The sequence below is a fragment of the Bos indicus genome, chromosome 29 (assembly GCF_029378745.1).
Source record: "Bos indicus isolate NIAB-ARS_2022 breed Sahiwal x Tharparkar chromosome 29, NIAB-ARS_B.indTharparkar_mat_pri_1.0, whole genome shotgun sequence".
Taxonomy (NCBI): domain Eukaryota; kingdom Metazoa; phylum Chordata; class Mammalia; order Artiodactyla; family Bovidae; genus Bos; species Bos indicus.
Window position 1 is genome coordinate 49,149,059 of NC_091788.1, and position 19,811 is coordinate 49,168,869.

General features: G+C 45.1%; 1 protein-coding gene across 3 annotated transcripts in view; it reads left to right on the forward strand.

Moving 5' to 3' along the window:
• NAP1L4 (nucleosome assembly protein 1 like 4) overlaps window positions 1–19,811 on the forward strand; it is a 58,106-nt gene that overhangs the window by 23,207 nt on the left and 15,088 nt on the right. For all 3 annotated transcript variants that reach the window (XM_019954788.2, XM_019954786.2, XM_019954787.2), the window contains exons 5-8: window positions 4,608–4,749; window positions 5,260–5,346; window positions 6,710–6,841; window positions 18,352–18,423. In XM_019954788.2, coding sequence (XP_019810347.2) covers window positions 4,608–4,749; window positions 5,260–5,346; window positions 6,710–6,841; window positions 18,352–18,423 — 433 coding nt within the window. The remainder of the gene's footprint in view (window positions 1–4,607; window positions 4,750–5,259; window positions 5,347–6,709; window positions 6,842–18,351; window positions 18,424–19,811) is intronic.

Consider the following 19,811-nt stretch of genomic DNA (forward strand, 5'->3'; position numbering starts at 1 on the left):
TTCTTTTGGATATTTTGTGATTTGGGCCTTTCTGCCGTGTTTGATTATTTGTGTTAGGTTGGCAAAAGAAATTTCGACTTCTTCCTGTAAGATGGTTCTGGAAGTGATGGTGGTTGTCCAGTCGCTCAGCTGTGTCTGACTCTTCAGCCCCATGGACTGCAGCACTCCAGGTTTCTATGACCTTTACCATCTCCCGGGGCTTGCTCAAACTCACGTCTATCAAGTCGGTGACGCCATCCAGCCGTCTCATCCTCTGTCCGCCCTCTTCTCTTCCTGCCTTCAGTCTTTTCCAGCATCAAAGTCTTCTCTAGTGAGTTGGTTCTTACATCAGGTTGGCTAAGTATTGGAGTTTCAGCTTCAGCATCAGTCCTTTCAATGAATATTCAGGGTTGATTTCCTTTAGGATTGACTAGTTTGATCTCCTTGCAGTCCAAGGGACTCTCAAGAGTCTTCTCCAACACCACAGTTCAAAAGCATCAATTCTTTGGTGCTCAGCCTTCTTTATGGTCCAGCTCTCACATCCGTACATGACTGCTGGAAAAACCATAGCTTTGACTAGATGGACCTTTGTGAGCAAAGTAATGTCTCCGTTTTTTAATACTTGTCATAGGTTTCCTTCCAAAGAGCAAGCGTCTTTTAATTTCATGGCTACATCACTGTCCACAATGATTTTGGAGCCCAAGAAAAAAAAGCCTGTGACTGTTTCCGTTGTTTCCCCATCTGTTTGCTATGAAGTGATGGGACCAGTTGCCATGATCTTAGTTTTTGAACATTGAGTTTTAAGGCAGCTTTTTCACTTTTCTCTTTCACCTTCATCAAGAGGCTCTTTAGTTCCTCTTCGATTTCTGCCACAAGGGTGGTGTCATCTGCATATCTGAGGTTATTGATATTTCTCCCGGCAATCTTGATTCCAGCTTGAGATTCATCCAGCCCGGAATTTCGCATGATGTACTCTGCATATAAGTTAAATAAGCAGGGTGACAATATATGGCCTTGACGTACCCCTTTCCCAATTTGGAACCAGTCCGTTGTTCTTTGTCTGGTTCTAACTGTTGCTTTTTGATCTGCATACAGATATCTCAGGAGGCAGGTCAGGCGGACTGGTATTACCATCTCTTCAACAATTTTCCAGTTTGTTGTGATCCACACAGTCAAAGGCTTGGGCGTAGTCAATAAAGTAGAACTCTCTTGGTTTTTCACGGATCTAGCAGATGTTGGTAGTTTGATCTCTGCTTCTTCTGCCTTTTCTAAATCCAGCTTGAACATCTGGAAGTTCTTGGTTCATGTACTGTTGAAGCCTGGCTTGGAGAATTTTGAGCATTACTTTGCTAGCATGTGAGATGAGTGCATTTGTGTGGTAGTTTGAACGTTGTTTGTCAGAGACAAAAAAGGATTTGTGCAATATATGGAGAGGGTGCTGTGACTGATCAAAGTATCAAAAGTGGTTTCATGCTGAGGTTTCTTGCTGGATGACGCTCCAAGGTCGGGTAGACTAGTTGAAATTGATGGTGATCAAATTGAGACGTTAACTGACGGCAGTCAGCGTTACCGTCTGCAGGAGGCAGCCTGTATCCAAGTGTCCACCTCAGGCACTGACAATCATTCGCACAAGTTGGTTACGTTAATCACTTTGATATTTAGGCTCCACGTAAGTTAAGTGAAGAAAACCTCGACATGTGATTCTCTCCTTAAATTAAATGGGCTTCCCTTGTAGCTCAGTCAATAAAGAATCTGCCTGTAGTACAGGAGACCTGGGTTTGATCCCTAGATTGGGAAGATCTCCTGGAGAAGGAAATGGCAACCCACTTCAGTATCCTTGCCTGGAAAATCTCATGGACAGAGGAGCCTGGTGGTCTGCAATCCATGGGGTTGCAAAGAGTTGGGCACGACTGAGCAACTAACACTTCCTTACCTTACTCTACCTAAATGTGATGAGAACGTTTTGTTTTTAAAATAAATTGTGACGGGAGATGGAAAGTAGATAGTGTACAAGAATGTGGAATGGAAGAGATCATAGGGCACGTGAAATGACCCCTCAGCAGCCGCACCACAGACCAGCCTTCACCCAGCGGAGGTGACACAGTGTGTATGGAGGATTGGAGAGGCGTCCTGCGTCACGAGCGCCTTCCGGAAGACCGAGCAGTTAATCCCAACAAGTACTGCGCCCACTTGGTGCTGCTGTTAAGTCACTTCAGTCGTGTCCGACCCCAAAGACTGCAGCCCACCAGGCTCCCCCACCCCTGGAACTCTCCAGGCAGGAACACTGGAGTGGGTTGCCATTGCCTTCTCCCAGTTAGACCAGCTGAAAGCAGCATTCGACTGACAGCGTCCGGGGTTAGTCACCAGCGAGCACGTGCTCCTTCGTCAGGATAGTGTAAGACCGTGTGTTTCTTTGACGACCAGGCAAAGGCTCAGCTAGGAAGTTCTGGTTCATCCGCCATATTCACCAGACCTTGCACCTTCCAATTTCCACTTATTTTGGTCTTTACGAAATTGTTTTAATGGAAAAAAATTTCACTTCCCTGGAAGACTGTAAAAGGCACTTGGAACAGTTCTTTTGGCTCAAAAAGATAAAAAGCAGCTTTTCTGGTGGCACAGTCATAAAGAATCTGCTTGCCAAAGCAGGAGATACAGGTTTGATCCCTGATCCGGGAAGATCCCACACGCCTCGGAGCAGCTAAGCCCACATGACCCAGCTCTCAAGCCTGTGCTCCAGAGCCCAGTAGCCTTGACTCCTGAGTCCTGATGCTGCAACTGCTGAAGCCTGCGCTCAGCAATAGAAGCCCCTGACCTGAGGGGCCAACTAGAGAGCAGCGCCTGCTCGCCAGCCAGAGAAGATTCAGTGCAGCAACAGAGAGGCAGCAGAGCCAGTGAATAAATAAATGGAGTTATGAGGTTGCCTGAAAAATGGCAGAAGGTAGCAGAAAAAAACACTGAATATGTTGTTCAATGAAATTTTTGATGAAAATGAAAAATGGCTTTTATATTTACTTAAAAAGCAACAGTTAGAACTGAACATGAAACAACAGACTGGTTCCAAATAGGGAAAGGAGTACATCAAGGCTGTATATTGTCACCCTGCTTATTTAATTTATATGCAGAGTACATCATGAGAAACGCTGGGCTGGAAGAAGCACAAGCTGGAATCAAGATCGCCGGGAGAAATATCAATAACCTTAGATATGCAGATAACACCACCCTTATGGCACAAAGTGAAGAGGAACTAAGAAGCCTCTTGATGAAAGTGAAAGAGGAGAGTGAAAAAGTTGGCTTAAAACTCAACATTTAGAAAACGAAGATCATGGCATCTGGTCCCATCACTTCATGGGAAATAACATGGGGAAACAGTGGAAACAGTGTCAGAGTTTATTTTTTGGGTCTCCAAAATCACTGCAGATAGTGACTGCAGCCATGAAATTAAAAGACGCTTTGCTCCTTGGAAGGAAAGTTATGACCAACCTAGATAGCATATTGAAAAGCCGAGACATTACTTTGCCAACAAAGGTCCGTCTATTTGAGGCTATGGTTTTTCCTGTGGTCATGTATGGATGTGAGAGTTGGACTGTGAAGAAAGCTGAGCGCTGAAGAATTGATGCTTCTGAACTGTGGTGTTGGAGAAGACTCTTGAGAGCCCCTTGGACTGCAAGGAGATCCCACCAGTCCATTCTGAAGATCAGTCCTGGGTGTTCTTTGGAAGGAATAATGCTGAAGCTGAAACTCCAGTACTTTGGCCACCTCATGCGAAGATTTGACTCATTGGAAAAGACTCTGATGCTGGGAGGGATTGGGGGCAGGAGGAGAAGGGGACGACAGAGGATGAGATGGCTGGATGGCATCACTGACTCGATGGACGTGAGTCTGAGTGAACTCCGGGAGTTGGTGATGGACAGGGAAGCCTGGTGTGCTGCGATTCATGGGGTCGCAAAGAGTCGGACACGACTGAGCGACTGAACTGAACTGAAAAAGCAATGGAACTTTTTGGTCAGTCCAGTATTTTTTGTGAATTATCTTTTCAGCTTCCTCTTCCCCTACCACCCTGCTCTTGGTGGGGGTGGGTGTTTGTTCTTTTTTTTTTTTTTATGTTATACATCATTTTATTGCACATTTCTCATTTTATGTGATAATATTTGCTGTTTATATTTATTTTAGACTATGGAAATGATGTAAGACAAAAAACAAATTTGAGTGATTTTCTTATTCAAGTTCAAGATGGATAGTTAACAGGGGAGACAACTCATAACATCAACATCACCTCTGGCCCAGGAACTGCTAATGAATGTACAGTGCAGTGGTGGTTCAAGAAGTTTTGCAAAGCAGACGAGAGCCTTTAGATGAGGAGAGTAGTGGCCGGTCATCAGTAGCTGACAACGACCAACTGAGAGCAGTCATCGAGGCTGATCCTCTTACAACTGCGTGAGAAGTTGCCGAAGAGCTCAACGCCAACCGTTCTAGTCGTTTGACATTTGAAGCAAACTTGTTTGTTCTTAATGATTTTTAGAAGCTCTGTTTCATGGTGGGGATGTTAATTCTATGTTAATATTGTAGTAAAAAAAAAAAAAAAATAAGTACTTACTTCGCATTCATCTGGATTCTTTTCCCCTCTCTAGTTTACCTAAAGCAGTAAAAAGAAGAATCAATGCATTGAAGCAGCTCCAGGTGAAATGTGCGCATATAGAAGCCAAGTTCTATGAAGAAGTTCATGACCTGGAGAGGAAGTACGCAGCCTTATACCAGCCTCTCTTCGACAAGGTCAGGTGCTGTTAGTGAGTTTCAGATCTTTCTCCTGGAAAGACATCCAGAAATACCCGGGGATCACTGAATGTCTGACTTTAAGCCTCAAAACTTAGCATCTTAAAACAAGCTATGCTATGCTATGCTATGCTAAGTCACTTCAGTCGTGTCCGACTCTGTGTGACCCCATAGACGGCAGCCCATCAGGCTGCCCCATCCCTGGGATTCTCCAGGCAAGAACACTGGAGTGGGTTGCCATTTCCTTCTCCAGTGCATGAAAGTGAAAAGTGAAAGTGAAGTCGCTCAGTCGTGTCTTGACTCTTAGCGACCCCATGGACTGCAGCCCACCAGGCTCCTCCGTCCATGGGATTTTCCAGGCAAGAGTACTGGAGTGGGGTGCCATTGCCTTCTCCAAAACAAGCTATAAAGGCATCCAGTTTTCAGTCTTTTCATTCACATTATTTACAGGTTCATTGTCTTGACTCTCGAGTTTCTGAATAACTGTAAGATCTTATTTTTTACTCTTAGAGAAGGGAATTCATCACTGGTGACGTTGAGCCCACAGACGCAGAGTCTGAGTGGCACAGTGAGACTGAAGAGGAGGACAAGTTGGCCGTAAGTTTCTTCTTCGTGGGCGCCACTGGCGTTCTGTTTCAGTGCTGCTGCAAACAAGACGGCCTTGGGTGGTGGTCTAGTGGTTAGGGCCTGGTGCTTTCTCCGCCACGGCCCGGTTCTAGTCCTGGTCTGGGGAACTGAGGTCCCAAGCTGTGCAGTGCAGTGGGGGATGGGTGAAAAAAGAAATAAAATGGTTTTCCTCTACGCAGAGGAGCGCTCCTAACAGCAGGCGTGGCTTCACCCTTAGGTTGAGTGTTTAGGTGTCTTCAGGACGGTGAAACAGGGTGGCTTGCAAGTCTGGCGTCTGACTGGCCCTGGCAGTCACCAGACACTGTCCCCCTTCTCGGCCGTCGGGCACCCACGTGTAGTGCAGACCGTTGGGGAGGTGAAGGAGGCAGAGACCCACGAGGGCAGAGAACAGCGCGCCTGGTGGGGCAGGCCCTGGAGGCAGGGCTGCGGTGGGCAGAGCACACAGGAGCTCAGTGCTGGCGGAGTGGCCCTGGTGCCTCTCACCGCTGGACGCTGGAAGGTGCTCCTCGGGCCACGTGCTCTGACCCCCCTGCTGGCAGCCTTCTCCTGGGGCTGGTGACGGGCGCCAGTCCAGTGCTGTGGGAGCCCCAGCACGATCCGGTGAGCTCTGTTGCCCGATAGCACATTTGGAAGTCGTCTTTCTACCCCATAGTGTAAACGTTCAGAGAGGTTTTTTATGTTATTTTTGGTCGCTGTGTGTCTTTTTGATCATTTACAAACATGTCAAGTCTGATGTAGCTGAAGCTGTGCCTGTGGATAGCTGTGCATCAGGTCTTCACTATGGGAGGAGAATCTGCCTCTGCTAGCTTGAAGACCCCTGTCATCATTGCCCCTGAGAAGCACGCATCAGGGCTGTGACATAGCAAAGACTCCCTTCCTCTCGGGCACAGCACCTTCCTCTCACCACCCTGCTGTTTGCACGCTGCCTCTGTCCCTACACCCCTGCAGCTTGGGTGTGCAGCGTGGCAGGCATTTCTGTTGTGGAGGTCCTGGAGTGTCCTCTGCTGGTGATTGTCCCGGGTGGATGGCGAGCCAGCGCTGGGCGGCCTCTCCCTGTTGGGGGCCTGTGCCAGTCCCCAGCTCTGCTCCCCGTGGTCTAGAATTATACTGAGGAATTACATCCGGATATGGATGCCTGAAAGGCTTTGTTTCTCCGAGACATTTGAGTGTGTGATGGCACAGTGGTCCTGGAGATGCAGATTCAAAGACAAGGAGTTTGATAGAGGTTTTAATGGGATTCTGAAACTATATTCTGTATTAAATAAGCTACTGCAAAATCTGTAAACTTGTTGCTTCATAATAAGTATTCTGTTTTGCATCTTTGTGTTTTTAGGGAGATATGAAAAATAAAGCAGTCATAGCAGAAAAAGAAGCAGCAGCAGCAGAAGAGCCTGCCCCCAGAGGCATTCCGGAGTTCTGGTTCACCATTTTCAGAAACGTGGACATGCTGAGCGAGCTGGTGCAGGTGGGCTCACGGCACCTCCCCCTTGGGCAGGCGAGCTGGCTGTGAGCTCGCCGCAGGTGTTGGCGGCGGTGGAAAGGCCTCTCGTGTGGCCGTAGCTTGGCGGAGGAGTCAGCGGGGCCCCTGACTCCCTCGTGCCCTGGTCCCCTGGGAAGGCCCACCTCGAGGAGCCTCTGCCGAGCCTGAGGTAGCCGTGCTGCTGGTTGCAGCCTCGCCCCAGGAAGAGAATGAGCAGATCCCGAGCCTTCCTCGCTTCACTCACATGATGTGGACACGAGAGAGGCGTCGGGGCGCGGGCCCAGGTGGAAGTGCTGGTGCTGAGGGGCCCAGTGTGTGCACACACATGTCTGTGCACGGTGACACGCGGGCGCATGCTGACTGAGTTGTGGCTTTTTTTTTTTTTTTTTCAGTTTTTTAAATTTGTTTAGGTTTATTTTATGGCTTGGGATATGATCTTGGTATGTGTTCATAGACCCTTTAAAAATATATTTATTCTGCTGTTATTGGGTGAAGTATTATAGTTGATTGGACATTGATGTTTGATGGTATTGCTGATTTCTTCTAGATCCTTGCTGATTTCTGTCTAGTTCTCTCTATTGTTTAGAGAGAGATGTTGAACTTGCCAACTTTAATTTTCAGTCTATTTCTCCTTTCAGTTCTACCAGTTCCTGCATCAAATAATTTGCAACTCTGTCATTTGGTATATAAGCACTTAGAATTGCCATGTCTTTTTAATGGATTGAATCATCAATATATAATGTTTCTCTGTGTCTCTGGTCATTTTCTTTGATATGAAATCAATTTTACTTGATATTAATATAGTAGACACTACTATTTTTTTTTTTTTTTTTGGTTACTGTTTGTGTATCTTTTCCAATCCTTTTACTTCCAACTTGACCATTTTATTTCATTTTCAGTAAGGTTCTAGTAGATAGTTCATGATTTTTCATACTCTGGCCATCTCTGTGCTTTATTTTTTTTTTTTTTATTTGTTGGTTATTCAGCAGCGTGTTGTTCAGCCTCCATATGTTGGAATTTTTAATAGTTTTTCTCCTGTAATTGAGATCTAATCTTACTGCATTGTGGTCAGAAAAGATGCTTGGAATGATTTCTATTTTTTTGAATTTACCAAGGCTAGCTTTATGGCCCAGGATGTGATCTATCCTGGAGAAGGTTCCATGTGCGCTTGAGAAAAAGGTGAAATTCATTGTTTTGGGATGAAATGTCCTATAGCTATCAATTAGGTCTAACTGGTCTATTGTATCGTTTAAAGTTTGTGTTTCCTTGTTAATTTTCTGTTTAGCTGATCTATCCATAGGTGTGAGTGGGGTATTAAAGTCTCCCACTATTATTGTGTTATTGTTAATTTCTCCTTTCATACTTGTTAGCATTTGTCTTACATACTGCGGTGCTCCCATGTTGGGTGCATATATATTTATAATTGTTATATCTTCTTCTTGGATTGATCGTTTGATCATTATGTAGTGACCTTCTTTGTCTCTCTTCACAGCCTTTGTTTTAAAGTCTATTTTATATGATATGAGTATTGCTACTCCTGCTTTCTTTTGGTCCCTATTTGCATGGAAAATCTTTTTCCAGCCCTTCACTTTCAGTCTGTATGTGTCCCCTGTTTTGAGGTGGGTCTCCTGTAGACAACATATGTAGGGGTCTTGTTTTTGTATCCATTCAGCCAGTCTTTGTCTTTTGGTTGGGGCATTCAACCCATTTACGTTTAAGGTAATTACTAATAAGTATGATCCCGTTGCCATTTACTTTATTGTTTCGGGTTCGAGTTTATACACCATTTTTGTGTTTCCTGTCTAGAGAATATCCTTTAGTATTTGTTGGAGAGCTGGTTTGGTGGTGCAGAATTCTCTCAGCTTTTGCTTGTCTGAAAAGCTTTTGATTTCTCCTTCATACTTAAATGAGATCCTTGCTGGGTACAATAATCTGGGCTGTAGGTTATTTTCTTTCATCATTTTAAGTATGTCTTGCCATTCCCTCCTGGCTTGAAGAGTTTCTATTGAAAGATCAGCTGTTATCCTTATGGGAATTCCCTTGTGTGTTATTTGTTGTTTTTCCCTTGCTGCTTTTAATATTTGTTCTTTGTGTTTGATCTTTGTTAATTTGATTAATATGTGTCTTGGGGTGCTTCTCCTTGGGTTTATCCTGTTTGGGACTCTGGGTTTCTTGGACTTGGGTGATTATTTCCTTCCCCATTTTAGGGAGGTTGTGGCTTTTGATCAGTTTTGATCTGAAATGGCCTGGCATGCACTCTTGCTAATTGTACAAATATTTAACAAGTTGCTGTTATTCTTCTAATAACTTTTCTTGAAAAAGTCTTTTTTTTTCAATGGCAATGGCCAGGCTCTCTTTGTCTTGCTTTATGGACCTTTCTAGAGTGAAATGGTGAACCACTTAAAAGGTAACAGATGTGACGTTCCCTGAGATGAGTTTCCAGAATTCAGAAATTAGTACTGCTCAGAAGTCCACAGAGAGGGTGGGCTCTGCATTTGATTCGGGTGGGTCGGCACAGTGCTTTCACGTCGGAGAGCTTGGCCGTGGCGGGCGTGCAGACGGCTCTCGCTGCTGCAGCTCCTGTGCGATTCCAGGGCGGCGGTTGTTGCGGTTCAGAAACGCGCTGCGTCGCCGCCACCTCCTGCCTCTTCGGACCCGTGTCTGGGCGCCGGAGCCTGAGAAGGCGTGGCAGGAGTCTGCTCCTGCTCTCTGTCCGGGCTGGGGGATGTTTCAGTGTATTAGAGTCGTCTGTGTTCTTTCTTTCTTAATATACATGTTGTGTAGAAGTATAGTTGACTTACAGTGTTTCAGGTACGGAGCCTGGTGATTCTGTGGTACATATACAGACTTCCCATCACAGATTATTATAAGACAATGACGGTACTTCCCTGTGGTATACAGATTATTATAAGACAATGACGGTACTTCCCTGTGGTATACAGATTATTATAAGACAATGACGGTACTTCCCTGTGGTATACAGATTATTATAAGACAATGACGGTGGTTCCCTGTGGTATACAGATTATTATAAGACAATGACGGTACTTCCCTGTGGTATACAGATTATTATAAGACAATGACGGTACTTCCCTGTGGTATACAGATTATTATAAGACAATGACGGTACTTCCCTGTGGTATACAGATTATTATAAGACAATGACGGTGGTTCCCTGTGGTATACAGATTATTATAAGACAATGACGGTACTTCCCTGTGGTATACAGATTATTATAAGACAATGACGGTAGTTCCCTGTGGTATACAGATTATTATAAGACAATGACGGTACTTCCCTGTGGTATACAGATTATTATAAGACAATGACGGTGGTTCCCTGTGGTATACAGATTATTATAAGACAATGACGGTACTTCCCTGTGGTATACAGATTATTATAAGACAATGACGGTAGTTCCCTGTGGTATACAGATTATTATAAGACAATGACGGTACTTCCCTGTGGTATACAGATTATTATAAGACAATGACGGTAGGTCCCTGTGGTATACAGATTATTATAAGACAATGACGGTACTTCCCTGTGGTATACAGATTATTATAAGACAATGACGGTAGGTCCCTGTGGTATACAGATTATTATAAGACAATGACGGTACTTCCCTGTGGTATACAGATTATTATAAGACAATGACGGTAGTTCCCTGTGGTATACAGATTATTATAAGACGATGACGGTACTTCCCTGTGGTATACAGATTATTATAAGACAATGACGGTACTTCCCTGTGGTATACAGATTATTATAAGACAATGACGGTAGGTCCCTGTGGTATACAGATTATTATAAGACAATGCCGGTACTTCCCTGTGGTATACAGATTATTATAAGACACTGACGGTACTTCCCTGTGGTATACAGATTATTATAAGACAATGACGGTAGTTCCCTGTGGTATACAGATTATTATAAGACGATGACGGTACTTCCCTGTGGTATACAGATTATTATAAGACAATGACGGTACTTCCCTGTGGTATACAGATTATTATAAGACAATGACGGTAGGTCCCTGTGGTATACAGATTATTATAAGACAATGCCGGTACTTCCCTGTGGTATACAGATTATTATAAGACACTGACGGTACTTCCCTGTGGTATACAGATTATTATAAGACAATGACGGTAGTTCCCTGTGGTATACAGATTATTATAAGACGATGACGGTACTTCCCTGTGGTATACAGATTATTATAAGACAATGACGGTACTTCCCTGTGGTATACAGATTATTATAAGACAATGACGGTAGGTCCCTGTGGTATACAGATTATTATAAGACAATGCCGGTACTTCCCTGTGGTATACAGATTATTATAAGACACTGACGGTACTTCCCTGTGGTATACAGATTATTATAAGACAATGACGGTAGTTCCCTGTGGTATACAGATTATTATAAGACGATGACGGTACTTCCCTGTGGTATACAGATTATTATAAGACAATGACGGTACTTCCCTGTGGTATACAGATTATTATAAGACAATGACGGTAGGTCCCTGTGGTATACAGATTATTATAAGACAATGCCGGTACTTCCCTGTGGTATACAGATTATTATAAGACACTGACGGTACTTCCCTGTGGTATACAGATTATTATAAGACAATGACGGTAGTTCCCTGTGGTATACAGATTATTATAAGACGATGACGGTACTTCCCTGTGGTATACAGATTATTATAAGACAATGACGGTACTTCCCTGTGGTATACAGATTATTATAAGACAATGACGGTAGGTCCCTGTGGTATACAGATTATTATAAGACAATGCCGGTACTTCCCTGTGGTATACAGATTATTATAAGACAATGACGGTACTTCCCTGTGGTATACAGATTATTATAAGACAATGACGGTACTTCCCTGTGGTATACAGATTATTATAAGACAATGACGGTACTTCCCTGTGGTATACAGATTATTATAAGACAATGACGGTGGTTCCCTGTGGTATACAGATTATTATAAGACAATGACGGTACTTCCCTGTGGTATACAGATTATTATAAGACACTGACGGTACTTCCCTGTGGTATACAGATTATTATAAGACACTGACGGTACTTCCCTGTGGTATACAGATTATTATAAGACAATGACGGTAGTTCCCTGTGGTATACAGATTATTATAAGACGATGACGGTACTTCCCTGTGGTATACAGATTATTATAAGACAATGACGGTACTTCCCTGTGGTATACAGATTATTATAAGACAATGACGGTACTTCCCTGTGGTATACAGATTATTATAAGACAATGACGGTGGTTCCCTGTGGTATACAGATTATTATAAGACAATGACGGTACTTCCCTGTGGTATACAGATTATTATAAGACAATGACGGTAGTTCCCTGTGGTATACAGATTATTATAAGACAATGACGGTACTTCCCTGTGGTATACAGATTATTATAAGACAATGACGGTAGTTCCCTGTGGTATACAGATTATTATAAGACGATGACGGTACTTCCCTGTGGTATACAGATTATTATAAGACGATGACGGTAGTTCCCTGTGGTATACAGATTATTATAAGACAATGACGGTAGTTCCCTGTGGTATACAGATTATTATAAGACGATGACGGTACTTCCCTGTGGTATACAGATTATTATAAGACAATGACGGTACTTCCCTGTGGTATACAGATTATTATAAGACAATGACGGTAGTTCCCTGTGGTATACAGATTATTATAAGACAATGACGGTAGTTCCCTGTGGTATACAGATTATTATAAGACGATGACGGTAGTTCCCTGTGGTATACAGATTATTATAAGACGATGACGGTACTTCCCTGTGGTATACAGATTATTATAAGACAATGACGGTACTTCCCTGTGGTATACAGATTATTATAAGACAATGCCGGTACTTCCCTGTGGTATACAGATTATTATAAGACAATGCCGGTACTTCCCTGTGGTATACAGATTATTATAAGACAATGACGGTACTTCCCTGTGGTATACAGATTATTATAAGACAATGACGGTAGTTCCCTGTGGTATACAGATTATTATAAGACGATGACGGTACTTCCCTGTGGTATACAGATTATTATAAGACAATGACGGTACTTCCCTGTGGTATACAGATTATTATAAGACAATGACGGTACTTCCCTGTGGTATACAGATTATTATAAGACAATGACGGTGGTTCCCTGTGGTATACAGATTATTATAAGACAATGACGGTACTTCCCTGTGGTATACAGATTATTATAAGACAATGACGGTAGTTCCCTGTGGTATACAGATTATTATAAGACAATGACGGTACTTCCCTGTGGTATACAGATTATTATAAGACAATGACGGTAGTTCCCTGTGGTATACAGATTATTATAAGACGATGACGGTACTTCCCTGTGGTATACAGATTATTATAAGACGATGACGGTAGTTCCCTGTGGTATACAGATTATTATAAGACAATGACGGTAGTTCCCTGTGGTATACAGATTATTATAAGACGATGACGGTACTTCCCTGTGGTATACAGATTATTATAAGACAATGACGGTAGTTCCCTGTGGTATACAGATTATTATAAGACGATGACGGTACTTCCCTGTGGTATACAGATTATTATAAGACAATGACGGTACTTCCCTGTGGTATACAGATTATTATAAGACAATGCCGGTACTTCCCTGTGGTATACAGATTATTATAAGACAATGCCGGTACTTCCCTGTGGTATACAGATTATTATAAGACAATGCCGGTACTTCCCTGTGGTATACAGATTATTATAAGACAATGACGGTACTTCCCTGTGGTATACAGATTATTATAAGACAATGCCGGTACTTCCCTGTGGTATACAGATTATTATAAGACAATGACGGTACTTCCCTGTGGTATACAGATTATTATAAGACAATGACGGTACTTCCCTGTGGTACACAGATTATTATAAGACAATGCCGGTACTTCCCTGTGGTACACAGATTATTATAAGACAATGCCGGTACTTCCCTGTGGTATACAGATTATTATAAGACAATGCCGGTACTTCCCTGTGGTATACAGATTATTATAAGACAATGCCGGTACTTCCCTGTGGTATACAGATTATTATAAGACAATGCCGGTACTTCCCTGTGGTATACAGATTATTATAAGACAATGCCGGTACTTCCCTGTGGTATACAGATTATTATAAGACAATGCCGGTACTTCCCTGTGGTATACAGATTATTATAAGACAATGCCGGTACTTCCCTGTGGTACACAGATTATTATAAGACAATGCCGGTACTTCCCTGTGGTATACAGATTATTATAAGACAATGACGGTACTTCCCTGTGGTATACAGATTATTATAAGACAATGACGGTAGGTCCCTGTGGTATACAGATTATTATAAGACAATGACGGTAGGTCCCTGTGGTATACAGATTATTATAAGACAATGACGGTACTTCCCTGTGGTATACAGATTATTATAAGACAATGACGGTACTTCCCTGTGGTATACAGATTATTATAAGACAATGACGGTAGGTCCCTGTGGTATACAGATTATTATAAGACAATGACGGTAGGTCCCTGTGGTATACAGATTATTATAAGACAATGACGGTAGGTCCCTGTGGTATACAGATTATTATAAGACACTGCCGGTACTTCCCTGTGGTATACAGATTATTATAAGACAATGACGGTAGTTCCCTGTGGTATACAGATTATTATAAGATGACGACGGTACTTCCCTGTGGTATACAGATTATTATAAGACAATGACGGTACTTCCCTGTGGTATACAGATTATTATAAGACAATGACGGTAGTTCCCTGTGGTATACAGATTATTATAAGACAATGACGGTACTTCCCTGTGGTATACAGATTATTATAAGACACTGACGGTACTTCCCTGTGGTATACAGATTATTATAAGACAATGACGGTAGTTCCCTGTGGTATACAGATTATTATAAGATGATGACGGTACTTCCCTGTGGTATACAGATTATTATAAGACAATGACGGTACTTCCCTGTGGTATACAGATTATTATAAGACAATGACGGTAGTTCCCTGTGGTATACAGATTATTATAAGACAATGCCGGTACTTCCCTGTGGTATACAGATTATTATAAGACAATGACGGTACTTCCCTGTGGTATACAGATTATTATAAGACAATGACGGTACTTCCCTGTGGTATACAGATTATTATAAGACAATGCCGGTACTTCCCTGTGGTATACAGTAGACCTTTGTTGCTTGTTGCATATCTATTTTTTTTTTTAATTAGAAGGCAGTGGCACCCCACTCCAGTACTCTTGCCTGGAAAATTCCATGGACGGAGGAGCCTGGTAGGCTGCAGTCCATGGGGTCGCTACAAGTCGGACGCGACTGAGCGACTTCACTTTGACTTTTCACTTTCACGCATTGGAGAAGGAAGTGGCAACCCACTCCAGTGTTCTTGCCTGGAGAATCCCAGGGATGGGGGAGCCTGGTGGGCTGCCGTCTGTGGGGTCGCACAGAGTCGGACACGACTGAAGTGACTTAGCAGCAGCAGCAGCATTCTACTCAGACTAACTCAAACAAGTGGAAGCAAAATGTCATAAATTTTTCTGACAGGCGAAAATTTGTAAGTTTTCTAAAATATATATTATACATGTTATTATATATATGTATACAAAAACTTTTCTCCTATGTTTGATAAAGACTTGAGAAAGAACATCAAAAAAAAAAAGAGATGGAGAAATGGGAAAACATAAATGAAATGGGAGCACTGAGCGTGAAACAGAAAAAGTGAAGCAGACGTGATAAAGGGTCAGACAGTCCAGTTGTCTCTGAGCATGGCTGCTCAGCAGAAGCGCAGCTGTGGCTTTGGAGAATAAAAGCAATACCTGGGCATTTGTATTTTTTCAAAAATTCCAAGATTATTCTGATATACATCTTGTTTACAGGTTTTTACAGGTGATTGCAGGCTTTTCTCAGAGAAGGCAATGGCACCCCACTCCAGTACTCTTGCCTGGAAAATCCCATGGACGGAGGAGCCTGGTGGGCTGCAGTCCATGGGGTCGCTAAGAGTCGGACACAGCTGAGCGACTTCACTTTGACTTGTCACTTTCACGCATTGGAGAAGGGAATGGCAACCCACTCCAGTGTTCTTGCCTGGAGAATCCCAGGGGCAGGAGAGCCTGGTGGGTTGACGTCTATGGGGTCACACAGAGTCGGACACGACTGAAGTGACTTAGCAGCAGCAGCAGCAGGCTTTTCTATTAAATGGTAGTCTTGGTGATACAGGATTCTATTGTTTTTCTGTTGACCAATCATGATACAATGATATTAAATGAGTAATAGTTACGAAATCACAAAAGCGAAAGATGTGTTTATCAGTTTTTACAATCAATAGCCAGACAAAAAATTAAAACTAATTACAATTGCCTGCCATAATGGGAACATGATTAGCCTAACAATAAAAAATAATCATTTGCAATTTGGGGGGTCAAGCAGAGTGATAGGGTCAGTGGAGGTGCATACACGAAAGCCCATGCAGACAAGCGAAAGTCAGAGAAGTCCGCCGCGCCAAACCAGCTTTAGGACAGACGCTGAAAGAACTTCTCCAGGCAGGAGCACGAGCCTGTGTGTTCTTACCCAAGCTTCTCTTCCATGGGGAAAGCTGTGGTTCAAGAACAGTAGACCATTAGGGATTCCTGGCGGCCCAGTGGTTAGGGCCTTGTGCTTTCACTGCCAGGCCCAGGTTTGACTCCTGGTTGGTAACTGAGATCCTGTAATCCGAGTAGTGTGGTCCAGAAAGAGAAAAGGGAGAAAGAATACTGGATCGTGCTTTTGAGAGTGCCGTGAGCCAGAAATATATTGAGAAACTTGAGCAGTACATGCTAGAACCAGATTCTCACTGACTGTTAGAGTCTCCCGGGTAAGTTTTAAAGGGAAGTCGCAGCATCAGTGCCTCCCACCCCCAGTCAGTGAGGGTGTGAGGTGCTTGTAGAGGCTCGGGAGGTTCTGACTGTCTTCGTGACTTTGAAGCTTGTGGGGAGCAGCTCTAAACCGGCCCTCGAGTAGCTTCTGCCGCTGGCGCTTCGTTTTGGACCACCGTTTAGGCCACGGGACGTCCTCGCGCTCCGGTGCTGATCCATGGCTGGTTGCGGAAGTGGAGGCCATCCTGGTTGTTTGTACATGTGGCACAGCCCTGTGGGTGCTGCTGGTCTGACTGAGGGTTCGGGGGAGCCCCAGGCATCACTGTGGAGCCTTGCTTTCTGCTTCTGGAATTTGGAGTTGACGTCTCATATGGATGTGGCCTTTAAGAACTGTTTTGAGCTTACCTTTTGTCCAGAGACGTGCAAGGTGCCTTTGATATTGCTGGTTTTATACAGGCTGGCCTCAGAGACATTGTGCATTTGGTTCCAGCACCCTGCAGTAACGTGAACGTAGCATTAACGTGAGTCATGTGAATGTTTTGGTTTCCCAGTGAATAATAAAAACTAGGTTTACACTGTATTATAATCTGTTATGTGTACAATAGCGTTATGTCTAAAAAATGTACATTTTTGTTGTTGTTCAGTCACTGAGTTGTGTCTGACTCTTTGTGACCCCGTGGACTGCAGCTCACTAGGCTTCCCTGTCCATCACCATGTCCCGGAACTTGCTCAAAATCATGTCCATTGACAAAAATGTACATACCTTAATTTAAAAATACTTTATTGCTAAAAGATGCTAACCGTTGTCTGACAACCTAGGGTTAAGAGAAGCCTTCACGTTGCAAAACAAAACCCAGAATATCTGTGAGGTGTGTTAAACGGGGTCTGCCTGTGATGCAGAAAGAACTTAAAATAGGGGAACGGGAGTTTTCAGGCTTAATGAGCCTCAGGAAGTCCTTAGACTTCTGGGGTGAAGAAGTGACTGTTCTACACATAAAGCACCTTTCCTTAGCATGTGGTCTCTGGGTTTCGGGTCTTGTGATTTTTTCCCCTGAGTTCTTCTCAAGTAGCAGGCGTGGTGGACTTGTGCGTTTGCATAATGATGACTTGTGAAGCCTAGAGCCGCCGTCAGACGCGCGTCTGTAGTGCCCATCGTTCAGGTCTCGGGTGCGCTGTGTGAGTGGTCTTGACTGAGTGACTGGATCCTGACTGCCTGGTGAGGGGATGGCTGCCCAGGTCAGTAGCTTGTCCAGGCGTTTCTTCTGATCCTGTCTCTCTGGGGATGTGAGGACCATCAGTCTGCACTGGTGGCGTTCCTGATTCCATCTGCACTGACAGCTGGGGGTGGTGTGAGAGCCGGCACGGCTCCTGCCCCACGGCCCCTCCCTGCGGCCACCCCGGGGCTGGCGGTGAGTGACAAGGACAGAATTTCTGCAGGGCTAATGACCCAGAGTCTAGGGGGCGATGAAGCAGCGGCGCAGTGGGAACAGGTCTGTCGTCTGCTGCCACTCACCAGGGCCTTTTTTTTCTCTTTGTGATTAGGAGTACGATGAGCCAATCTTGAAACACCTGCAGGATATAAAAGTGAAGTTTTCGGACCCTGGACAGCCTATGGTGAGTGCTGCTTGGTGTCAGAGGGTCAGGGCCCTGAGGGTGATGGGCTGGGAGCCAGCGAGAAACGCGCCCGCTGCTGGGTGCCTCGAGTGCCGCGCCCACTCTCAGTCTCCCGCCTGGCTCAGCAGCGTGTGGGCCGCCTGGTGACTCGGTGGCAGGCGCAGCGGTCGGCCGGGACGCGCTGTGCCGTGCTCTGCTTTCTGAGCCGGTTTGTTTCCTGCGTCCTGTGGGCTGGTGTCAGCCTTCTCTCAGGTGCCCCCCAGGGTTCTGAGGACAGGATGTACATAGAGCGGGTTACAGGGGCGGCGGGCGCATCCTCAGGTACATGCAGTGCTTTAGCAGAGGTCCTCAGGGCTGGGGGAGGCCGGCGCCCTCGGTTTTGAGACTGACTCTGGTGGGTACGATGGAGAGGCGTTCCTTTGCTCCTTGAGCTGTGCTTCCCAGAATTCTTGCTTCTGTGGGCTGCGTGCCAGTGAGTGAGCCTGCCAGCCCCGCTCTCTGCAGCAGTCTCAGCACGAGGCTGCCTGCGCTGGGTCCTCTGAGAGTGCCTGGTGGGGCCCATGCCAGCGCCACAGCAGCTGCAGCGCCACCTGCTGCCCGCCTGCCTGCGGCTCTGCATTTCAGGTCTTGGAGACACGGCGCCTGCGGACCGCAGGGCTTGTCCCCTTTCCTGTCCAGTATGTGGCCTGTGGGGCCGCACACCTGTGTCTGTCCCTTCCCTGCTGGCTCCACCCTGGAAAGATGTTCTGACACCCCTCTGCAGCTGGGGTGGGGGCCCTTCTGGTAGCGAGGGAGCCCCCTCTTTCCCGCCACACCCCACTCATCGCAGGGCCTTCCTCTGTGGCTCTCTTCCAGGTGACACTCTTCCCCCGGGTGGGGCTCGCACCCCTAGAGGCGTCCTGTGGCAGTGAGCTGAGTGCGCTGCGACGACTGAACCCTTGTCCCCTGGGGTGGTGGGGTGTGCATGCATGGTATATGTGTGATTTGATGATTGCTGCCTTCCTCAGCTTCCCAGTGGGTGCTGGAGTGCCTTGCCAGGTGCTCCTTCAGGGCACCTTCCTGACTGCAGGGATTGAACTCGGGTCTCGTGCGCTCCTGCTCCTGCAGGTGGACTTGACCACTGTGCCACCTGGGAGGCTCAGAGTTACACACGCCCCTCCCTCGTGCGTCTCCCTCCCACCCACACCCCCACCTCGTTCTCAACTAGACAGAGGCCTAGGAAAGAAGGAGAAGGAGGAAAATGTGAAGGAAGGAAGTAACACCCTCGGCTTGGAGAGATGACAGGGGAGAGAGAGAAGTGAGTAATTCTGTCCATTCAGCAGTAGGGGGTGATGAAGGACAGCGGAACAGAGCTGTTGGTTAGTCCAGCCCAGTCCCCAGGGTGGCCC